We start from the raw sequence: 12052 nt of genomic DNA on the forward strand, positions 1-12052 counted from the left end.
ATTTTAACTATAGAAATATATTTTGTTTACTAAAACATTGTACATAATTTGAAATTAATTAAAATTTGTTATTGTAAATGGTAAAGTTGAATAAAACATTTACTAAAACTGGAATTTGAAATTCTTGCTAAACACAGTTAAATTCTAACTCCGCGCGTGGTGATTGGTCGGTTTAGTTCGTTTGTTTGGTCGCACTGTTATGACAGGTTAGAGGTTATAATTTGTTATTTTAAATGTTTGACTAGCAATACGCGCTGTTTCTTCTCAATCGACTGAACTACGATTGATTGCAGAGTGATTTAAACAAATAATTTACTTAACACTATCAACATTTGTCAATAGTATGACATAACCTATAAACTCAGTTTCTCAACTATTGTGTCAATCTAACAATTAATCAATCAATCATAGTTTACGATAATGAGATATCAGTGTACAATTATTTACCTTTATTGTTGTAGTTGTTGTAAATGACGAATCTAAGCACTCCACATTTTCACGAATAAACATAGTTATCTGCTTTATCCCGTGCGGCGGACCCACAGTTATCTGCTTTATCCCGTGCGGATCCCGTGCGGCGGACCCACTGGACGGGCATCGTAACGTTACCGGGCGTTACACTTTTTCATGAGTGACTCCGAGCCGCAACCTAATTTAAGACGTTGTCACGTCAAAAAAAATTCTTCGTTTCAGATCGTTTCAGAGACACTTGGACTACAACATATAGTGTAATGTAGGTGAAAAGGTATTCCCATTGTAAGAGACAGGTGCACAATTGTCAGATTCCAGACGCAGCACTAGGAGGGTGAACTGGTGGTAAACTCAACATTCGTATTAAATTAACTCTTCCTACCATAATTACGTTGCGATTAAAATTAAAACTTGAAACTAATGGTAATATCTTAAAGTAATTAGGACTTAAAACAATATACGATAAAATTTGATTTACAGTTTACAGGATTTAACGGAATTTCTTCTTTTAATAATCTTAGAAAAATGTTGCTAAAATTTAGAGATGGTTGAGAAATGGAACATAGTCTATCTTTTAGAACGGACATACATGCATGGCAATGCTTTTTAACTGCCAGTAACATAAAAGGAGTTAAAATTATAACAGATGAATGTGAAGATAAAGAGGTGTGAAAATACGAGCACTGGTACTTAAGACACTGTAATGGGTGATTAGTGTAGCCCCTGAAGCTCTGGCCATCTTGCTGTACCCTAGGTAAATCTGTATACGCCATCTTGGAGAACCTAATGTAGCAGGTAGGTAACATCCATATTAATTTATCAGAACACATGATTTCCACGCTACAAGATCGTGTGTGGCGAAAACGTAATTTACATTAGATAGTCTCAAAATATACTTTACATGTACGTTATATATTCAAGTTCAATAAAAATTGTCAATACTACAGCTAAATGTACAGAAAGTGATACTGTTAATAGTGTTACTTTAAAAAAGCTACTATTGGTATAAAATATTATAGTGTACTTTCTTAAGAACAATTTAATCGGGATAATACAATTTCGCACAGTGAAAACCTGATTGTACTTTAAAGGCTTACACATAATTTACACTGAGTTTAATAATAATAATATTTATTCTTCACTAATGCTAGAGAAATTTTCACAATTAACACACTATAGTTCAAATGGTATGATACGAGTACATATTTGATTGGAATTAATTATTTTGTATAGTGTTTGGTATAAGGTGATATTCAGAATTAGTTCATTTTTAAATATGTAATTCTGATATGTTGATGAATATACTCTTTAGTTCATCGCCAACAGTTTAAATATATACAATATTAACCATGAAGTTCTCGTGGAGACCTTTCTATACTTTTGATAAATTGCTGGATCATGAACATACCATTTAAAATATACCAAGAGTAAGACATTGGTATGGCTCAAGTGCATGTGTACAATTAATTAAATTTGACATCATGGAGGTATGTACAAAAATAATGTCCGTTTAAGCAGTGAAGAAGATTTATCATGTGTGTATATATATATATATATATATATATATATATATATATATGTATATAAGTTATAATACAGAAGTCTTGACAGAAGGATGATAACCTTTTTTACCATCTTCAGTAAATAGTAAACTTCGTTGGAACTGGTGTCATAATAACTTCACAAATCTGGAACACAATGTATGTTTGGTTAAACCTACAGCAATACAAAACAGCAGGATTATTGGTACAATCTATGAAGAATATTTCGTTTTTTAACTTCGCTTTCCCATCCCAGAAATATTTATCAGTAAAGGTATATTAAACAATGGACATGTATATGCCATCAGTATCAAACTGATTCTTCAGTCATCAATGCAACTCTTTAACCTCTAACTCAAAATATTTACGGTATGTATGCCATTAGTTAATTAGAATAGGTTTCTAATATATTTTCTTCTGTGTACGTAACCTATGCCTGATCAGAACCTTTCATTCCGATTCCGATGAACAGTACTCGATATATACTGTACAAGTTTATATTCACAAACTAAACCAATCTTGAAGAAGATCTATTTTTTTAGCTCATTGCATGACGTTTTAAGAAAATCAAATGTTTTCACGAAACACTATACTTCCAGTAAACAAGTCTATAAGAATGTTCTAGCATTGGCGCTTCATAGTTGATCAAACTAACGCAACCTTTTAAGCTAAAGACCGAAGAAACTTGAGAGTGAAGTAAAATAATGTAAGTTCTGAATCCAACAGCAATATGAGCAAGCCTATTCTGTATTATGCAATGAATTAAAGAAACGCCCTCATTTCGTAAATAACTGTACTTAGAAACTATAAGTATAATTAAAGAGCAAAAGTGTAATCAAAGAGTTAAAATATGAGTGATCAGAATAGAGGATTGGTATTTGAACCTAACATTTTTAGGGGACCATAAATTCGCTTTCTGAAAAATCTGCACATTAATTAAAACAACATTAGTATTGTAAATTTACCAAACGTAAAATTATGATATGATCCCATATTCTTTCTACAGTTGTCATCTGTAGCTTTTAATAGATTCGTTATAAAAAAATTTCATAACTTTTCCCAACATTTACTAATTAGTTTTAAGGGTACAGTTTCTTGACGGAGGTCTTTTTTATGACTATACTTTCAATGGACTGTTGGTTTCTGAGCTGGAGTGATGTTTTTGAACAGCGATCATATCAAAAGGCCGTGTTCCCGAAAAGTTGCAACCTAGAAACTTGAGAACAATGAGATGGACTTCAATTGTGTGCAGAGCTGGTCCATTGTACTGTTCTTATCCAGATCAATACTACACGGGAGATTTCAGACAGTTTTTACTGCTAGTGAAATGTAATACTATATTGTATTAATTATTTTTGGACAAGCATAAAGTTTAAGAATCTGTGAGTTTACACTTAACGGTTTCGGTTTTTTACGTGGGATTTACAATCAACACTGTTGGTTTATAGTTTTCAGCCTTGAAGTTTGAATGTTACGCTTTAGAATATGCTGAATCGGAAAATTTAATTGTATGTAATATAATATGTATGTAATATAAGTATATTCTATGTAGGATACAATTATTGTATTCAAAGCCACACAAAGAGAGAATTTTTTAATTTATGGATGATATAATTAAATAAATATTTCCTTGCTATATAATACAGGTAAAATTTATATCTCAAAAAACTGGTTTAACTAAACAAAATGTATATAAAACACCGCTTCTGATTAAGCCGATTTCATCTCTAAATGTAAAGCTGAGTATACATTATTAGTTTGGATGTGTAATTATTAGTTTATATGTCTTATTTGAACACCACTGATGGAAAAAGAACTCAATGTTGACACGTTAATATGATCGTAATACTTTCGCACTCCATAATCTTGAAGACAAAATCATTAAAACGATATAAACTTCCTTGAAAAAAAAAACTATTAGCTTAAACTAATCCGAAATTGTTTTAAAACATATTCACTAATGAATTTTCAGTTCATTAGAAGTTAACTCCTTGATGGTGATTCTTTAAAGAATGTAGTGTTCTCTCAATCTGGAGGAAAGTCAAACTGCAATTTACAGACATCCTGCACTCTCCTACGACAGTTTGTTTTGTTTTTAGGAGACAATTACAGATTTAAATTATATTAAAAAAGTCAAAGTATAAAAAATATCATCAGTTGAATTCTTTTTGAGCACAGGCTCTTGAATCTTACTAAGAAGAAAGTATTTACACTGACCTTTGAGTGTCATGCTGAAATTCCTGGTTAACGGAGCCTGATAATTATTTCAAGATTTAGTTGAACAAATCCAGTGGATTTAAACATTTACAAACATACAGACAGACACACGGACGGATTGGATTGTAAACCTTTTGACCCAAAAAGCAATAGGATTCTTCCTTGGATGAAGAGGAATCTATTAACTAAGTTCCAGTCTATAGGAACTTTCTATGATTTATCATACAGGCAGACATAAAACATACGGGTAAATGAGGCTGTATTTAGGAGGCCAAGTTGGGTAAAACAAAAACAAAAGAAAAAACTAACAACGCTAACGAAATAAAACTGTTTTGGTTCCTTAACTTATTGAGTTGATTCAAATTACAGTTGAATCAACTTATTACTTTCCGTTTATAGACATTTTGGCGGGATATGGGCGCTGCTTGAAGAAGAATATTCGTAATTTTGTGTTTATATTTCTAATAATATGAGTCCTCTAGGTCCAAAATCTGGAAACCTGTAGTTTATCTAAAATTTATAAATATGATGGCTCTGGTGGACTATAGAGGACCGAGATTCGGCTACCTGTGTGACAGGTGATGCAGAGAGGACATCCACTACGGTTGTTGCAACATCGCTGGCCTCCATGGCTATCCACTCTGGAGGAGGAGTTCCAGCGATATCCGTTCTCGTCCTGCCGGGGCTCACACACTAGAAAAGAAAAGTTAGGTTTGAACAAGAATACAACACCAACAATTGCAGTGTTTCGTATCGCTACAGTACTAGAGCACATTTTCCATTATGCTTCATTTATACTTACCATAGAATAAGTGTAAAATATATACAATGTGTTTTTTTAATGAGCCATCATTGTGCATTGTGCAGAAATTTATGGTTTTTACTAACAAAACCGTGTTGTTGCTGGATAGGTTTTATAAGTAAATAAAAGTTTTTAATTGAGCAGCATGCCATTTTCTTTTGAGACTTGAACTAAAGGAAACACACATAACACTAATCCTTTTCCGTTTATACCTTTATAAATATGTTAAAAACAAGGAAATATTTCCTAATTTTAGATTATTTTTATTTTTAGTTGAGAATATTTAATTGGACGTAAAATTTAAACTCTATTAGGATTATCAGCATTGTTTAAACCGGCACACGTCCGTTATTGAGGGAAGTACACAAAGGTCCCAAAAAAAGAGGCTTAAAATAACTTTTTGTATTGAAAATAATAACAATGTACAGGGTGTTATATTAGAAAAAACTTAAATTGACAGCAAATATTAAAAGGTTGATAATATATATTTTTAAATACCTTCAAACTAAAGGAATGGTTCCTTATCTATAGCTTATTGTCATATTACATTTAAGGTATTGAACCTCAAAATGATGGCTGACTTAAAAAGTCACCCAGTACTACAGCAGGTCCCTTATTAACCTATTATTTTTAGAGCACAATGAACTATTGATTACTGTGCTAAAAATCATACAAATGTGTTATTGATTGTTAGCCTTACCAGATAGATCTACCTTTCTTGATAGGAGTTGATAGAAACATGCTTTTAATACTTGTGAATGCTGTACTTTATTGTTTGTGAAGGTATTTAATAACTGATTCAAATCTAAAATATGTTTCATAATATACTACAAACACCCAAGAGGTCGCGCACAATTAACACAACATGAAGTTATATTGCAAACGGACAATGATTGAATTTGAAGCTTAAAATAAAATTCTACGTAATAGACCACGTCTAAAAATTATAATATTTAGAATAATTTCAATATATCCACAATAAATAATGCTTCCAAAGAAATGATTGGTAGAGGTATCCGGTATTTCACTTAAGAGGTCTAGCTCGTATATGAAGAACAAAGTGCATCATTTTTAATATTCAGTCATATTTTATGTTTTATGGTTTATAAAGAATGATATAATTTACTACATGTTGATAAATTTACATATCTTGAGCTTTGTGCTCCAAAAACTAAATTTTTTGGAGCGTTAAAACATCTTGTTTTGTTTACAAAACGAGTATTTTTTTAATTAAACAGAAAATCTATTGCTTTTAATTAATAATCAGAAAAAGAAGTGCTTGCATTACCGTAACCTTGATTGTACTGTTCCGGTCAGCCAGTTCCTTCCGCAAGCACATCGCGAGCACCTTGACTCCGTGCTTGGAAGCGTAGTACATCCCACCTATCGGGTACTGAGATGTGTGAGCTGCAACACTGTAGTCAGTATAATATTTTATTTTATTTTATTTTACATTTCAACGGACATCTCCATTAATATAAGCAGAACATATATGTGCTGTTTACTTCCAGGATGGGTGAGAAAAATATCTTTATCCTCGTTAACTACTATTTTTAAATCCTTAAATGCCTTAGATTTGAATTTAAGATTCATTTTTTAGATTGAAATGCTTCACGCATTTATATTCGCATAACGCCTTCTGAGTGTCCGAGGTCTAGAAATGACTAAACCCCAAACCAATATACAAAAATAGTAACACACACACACACACACACACACACACACACACACACACACACACACACACAAAACAGCTTGTTTGAAGGCATTGTTAAAATATGATCCAATGTCGTGTTCATAAAAAAATCGTCGACCCATGATAGCGTTGCTTAAATAGCTAAATTATCCTGCTCTCCGTTGCTCTTTAATAAGCCCTAAAACAAGTCTGTCAATGTTTCCAAATAAAGGCATTGGAAAAATCTAAATGTTACAAAGGTTCTTCAGGGAATATTTAGCCTTGTTGAGGTTATAACTGTAAGGACCCGCCAATCAACGCAACTCTTGAACTCGGGTTGTAAACTTAGTTCAGGACTGTAACATATTACAATACTTATATGGGATATTTTTTGTTATAGTATAATGTCTATTATTGCTAAACATTCAAAAAAGAAATAAAAAATTTATTACATTTTGGCATTATTGTTTAATCTTAAACGATAAATCAGGAATCATTCCTATTTCCGATATTTGAATCTATACTGTTAATTCCACCCAAAGAATATTAGGGTTTACACCTTGAAGTATCATCTTTTAACTAGGCATTATATACTTATCTTCCATTCTCTTGACAATGTCATTGAGGGTTTTAACTTAGCTATTGTTACGTCTAGAAGTGATATTAAAATCCACACATGAAAAGGGCACAGTATTTTAGGAGCCATGTATATTTGTCAGCTAGTTCGATGTCAGCTACCTTGCGTTTTGTTTATTAACATTTAGGCCCTATAAAATTCACAGCTACATATATAGATTTCATAGTCGTGAGATGGCGGTATAGGTAGAACTAAATCTACGTAATAAGTATCACTAAACAAATATTGGATTGAATATCGTTTACGTCTCCATGCCACATCCAATGTCGATGCTAATATGCTCCTACATTGTTCGGAAGGAGTTTATTGAATGTACGGTTTCTTTCCATATGAACCCCCATAGTAGTCACGTCGATTTAATACGAGTCATTAACTCCATATAATTTGTGGTTTAGATGTTATACCAAAGGTATTTTAAAGGGTTGTATGCAATTTTTACTATCTCATACTCATACCAGCACTGCTTCATTAGTGGACGTTCGAATGCCACAAACCTTTTGAAAGCTTGATACAAATTAATTTGCTTTGCAAATGGCGTTTAACAATATACCACATAACGTCTTTTTCAGAAACGTCTTTTACTTTGAATATAGTCTTATAGCCATATTATATGATTAACAACACCTATTTTATACTAAAAACATTTTACCGTTAATAGTATAGTAGTAGTGTTATATTTTATGATACTGTTAAGTTATCTCTATAAATAAATATAAATCAAGTTGCGAGAAAATGTAACTAAACCCCAATAGTAGTCACGTCGATTTAATACGAGTCATGAACTCCATATAATTTGTGGTTTAGATGTTATACCAAAGGTATTTTAAAGGGTTGTATGCAATTTTACTATCTCATACTCATACCAGCACTGCTTCATTAGCGGACGTTCGAATGCCACAAACCTTTTGAAAGCTTGATACAAATTAATTTGCTTTGCAAATGGCGTTTAACAATATACCACATAACGTCTTTTTCAGAAACGTCTTTTACTTTGAATATAGTCTTATAGCCATATTATATGATTAACAACACCTATTTTACACTAAAAACATTTACCGTTAATAGTATAGTAGTGTTATATTTTATGATACTGTTGTTATGTTATGAAGTTATCTCTATAAATAAATATAAATCAAGTTGCGAGAAAATGTAACTGACTTGCCTGTTTATCATAATCACGTGACCATGTTCATTATTTCTCTTCTTCATGGATTTGAGGAACTCTCGGGTACAAATACTGACAGCAAGTACATTAACTTCTAGCACTGCTCTCCAGTTCTCCGTATCTCCATCTTTAAAAAAAATGCTTGATCATTAGCACATTAAAGTATTTTATATGCTTTTTTATATATAAACATCAATATTTTATAATGATAACCTAAAGAAATTCGAAGTTTACACTGCATCTCCAACATTACTTCTCCAAATACAACCTTACGTAATACAAATGAAGTTGTTCATTACATTATCAGTATCATATTGAGGTTGTTGCAAAGCATATTCTTAATCCCATAAATAAAGTGAGATGTGTTGTTTCCTATTGAAATCGCCGATTGACAGAGAAATATTTCCTGTAACTGTGTTGGGGAACCTTTGGTGTCAATTTGTAGACTAGCCATCTTAACTTCTCCCAGCAAGTTTACCTATTTATTCCTCAGAGATGTCTTTCCTCTGTTATCTGATGACCTATTTAAGTGAAATTTAGCTCTCCATCGTACTCACCTGGATTTGTTACCTTTACCTCTAGACAACGGGATGCAATTGCAATATATACATTTGAACTTACCATTCCACAAAAAAAATATCTTTATTCTAATAAACGTTCGGTTAGTAGAATGACTTTCTAAACTCTGACTTTCACAGTTATTGCAGAAAATCTACTCATCCTACTTTCAACGATCACGTCATATCATCACGTCAGGTGATCATCGGTTTTCCATACAATATTATATGACTGACTAGTGGAGCGGACATAATCGGCGTGTGCAATCGAAGCTTTGCTATGGCTGATTTGAGAATGTTAAAGCTATAAGCGTTACCTTATGAAAGCGCTATAAATTAGGCCAGAATCACCTGTCTTTGCCACTAAGGCATTTTATAGGATGAGCCATTGCTAACTATAGTTTGGATCAGAGTTTGACTGTGTTAGACTACAAGTAAAAGTTCGAGCGAGGGTTTAACGCGTGTGTTGTACCTCAAAAATAGACCAATCTGATGTCATCGGATCCGTTGATGATGTTATAAATTTAATAAACAAACTAATAAAGAAGCAAAATGGAATGCACTTAAAACTGTAGTGTTAATAATATTATAAATGTGAAAGTGCCTTTGTTTGTTTGTTTTGCTTTTACGCAAATACTCTTCGACCGATTGTACTGAAATTTTATATGGACATTCTTACGGTTCCTTGAATGTTCTATGAATGTTCGATGCCTGTTATTATTTCGATAATACCTTTGGGCTGGTATTAAAAGTGTTAAAAAATCCCATTACTAAAATTGTGAAATTTTAATTAACAGAGCCTGTCATATGCAATTAACTGTTCTGTGTAAAAAATGTTTATTATTATTTTCAATTCTCTTCAGATTGCTTACATTTATGGTGAGTATATTTTCTATAATAATAACTATTATTTTTCACGCCGTTTTAGATTTCAGTGAATAAATAATTACTCATCTACCTTAGAAAATGTCCTAAAACATGATGTAGTCAGAATTTAACTCCCTTTGAAGCAGACAAAAAATAAACATGCTGGATTAAAAGTCGCTGGACTGTGCTTTTGAATTATTGTACCCATTCCAGCAGTTGACAATTTTTTTCAGTTAAAGAAACAAACGCATGGTGTCATTGTTAATGAGTAAGGATGGTGGACGTAATAAAGGGAGTTTCGTACATAAATAATAGTGATTTGAGTTCGTAAGTAGCAAGCACTATCAGATTCTGGAGGCAGGTGGACGAAGAGAAAATGAAAGAGATGGCCAACCTTGTGATCTAGAATTGTTTTTGTAATAGGTGAATGAGAGGCTAAAGAAGGGCAGTTACCTAATAAATAGACACTCGGATTAGTGAATTATTCAAATAAGACTTATTCAAAAACCGAAGTTCAGAAGTTAGTTTATTCCTTTGAATCTTGATTTCTTATATAGGGCCTTTCATTTGTGTAAAACTGTGAGTCTAGTACATTTTATAAGTGGTAAAAGGCCTATTCTATATTTTGTAACCATCAATTATAGTTATATTAAATTCAGCAGATTTCAGTTTATTTCTTATAATAAGAGCATAAAACTCATACGGCTCATCAGTTACCACGCAACAAAAGGCTTTCCAGGAATATACCAGTGTATACAACGTAACTTACGCATGAGTCATTTGAGACGATTAAAAAAAATAAATGACCAAAGATAAGAAATTGATAGATATACATATACTTTATTGTTAAGGTAAAATCAACTACAAATAACTTGCCTATCATGAAACTCTTAGAGAGCAGCCCCGCATTGTTCACCAACACATCCGCTCCACCTAGGGTGTTGTCGATCCAGTCAAAGGCCGCCAAGATGTCTTCCTCCTTCCTGAGGTTGGCCTGTACTGCGTACATTTTACCTTGGCTTGATAGGCTATCCGCTAGCTTCTGAGATATTACAATGTACATTAGTGGATTTTTCAGAAGTTATAATTTTAAGTTATAAAGTTAAGTGTTGGAACATGATGGAAATATAATTAACCGAAACGCGTACTATAAATATTTTCCAAAACTTTTATTTACGCGATTTCAAATATTACTATTGCTATCAATATTTTATTACCAACACTTACTTTATTCTTCATTTCGTAAAAACAACAACTAAAAAACAAGGAAAAGATGAAAAATTAGGAAAATATTTCTTCATTAGAGGCATGATTCTTAAAATATATTTCGGTCTTTTAACTTTGCTTTTTCATAAAAACGGTTGTTGATTTTTATTTAGAAAACTACACATAAGAATATAAGTATTTTAAATGGTTTGAGAGTAAAGTCTGTGTATATCTTTGTATTTCCTAAATTTGTAATCCAAAAACGAAAAATTGTTTGTTCAAAATACTCATTAAAAAATTAAAATTAAAAATAGATCAAATACGTTTTTGTAAACTCTAGACTGGTGTATAGGCAAATCACAGAAAATATTTTTATCCAGTTTTATTCCAATCACTCCTTACGCCTACCAAGATTTCTCATGAGTGTATTCAGATAAATAATACGAGGAAACCATCAACATTCTTATCTGTAGGTGTCATACAGTACAATATGAACAATATTGTAAAAAACTTATTTATCATATACCTTAAGCCGGTCTTCCTGTATATCCAACCCCACCACGATCATCCCTTGCTCCACCAGTCGGGTGGCTATGGCAGCCCCTATCCCAGCCGCAGCCCCCGTCACTAGCACTACCTTACCTCTCCACTTATCCATCTCTCACTGGCACTAGTGAGCTGGGTCGACCGATGTTTTACTGGGACACAAACTTTGATAACCTTATCAGTATCACAGAGCCGACTCACAACAACTATTACTACACTCCTACACATAGATACAGCCAATTTACCTGAGTGTTTAACTGTCTTGATTGAGCAATTGTTGCACCTGATAGTTTTAATCTACGTTACCTAACGGGGTTTCTAACCTTTCTGAAGGTCATTATGTCAAGGTTTTCCATTCTTAATCTATG

The 12052-nt window shown here is 32.5% G+C and overlaps 1 protein-coding gene across 2 annotated transcripts; it reads right to left on the minus strand.

Moving 5' to 3' along the window:
• Positions 1-1980: 1980 nt before the first annotated feature.
• LOC124357178 (farnesol dehydrogenase-like) lies at positions 1981-11846 on the minus strand. Of its 2 annotated transcripts, none has more exons than XM_046808699.1 (7): positions 11665-11846; positions 10809-10974; positions 8506-8635; positions 6326-6446; positions 4797-4922; positions 2047-2159; positions 1981-2010 (listed from the first exon to the last, which is right to left on the minus strand). In XM_046808699.1, the coding sequence occupies exons 1-6, from the start codon at positions 11794-11796 to the stop codon at positions 2109-2111; spliced, it is 726 nt and encodes a 241-aa protein (XP_046664655.1). In that variant the 5' UTR covers positions 11797-11846; the 3' UTR covers positions 1981-2010; positions 2047-2108. The 2 variants fall into 2 exon arrangements, with proteins under 2 accessions (XP_046664655.1, XP_046664654.1); XM_046808698.1 differs by having other exon boundaries at positions 6320-6446; positions 11665-11842.
• Positions 11847-12052: the final 206 nt, after the last annotated feature.

The sequence above is a fragment of the Homalodisca vitripennis genome, chromosome 3 (assembly GCF_021130785.1).
Source record: "Homalodisca vitripennis isolate AUS2020 chromosome 3, UT_GWSS_2.1, whole genome shotgun sequence".
NCBI lineage: Eukaryota > Metazoa > Arthropoda > Insecta > Hemiptera > Cicadellidae > Homalodisca > Homalodisca vitripennis.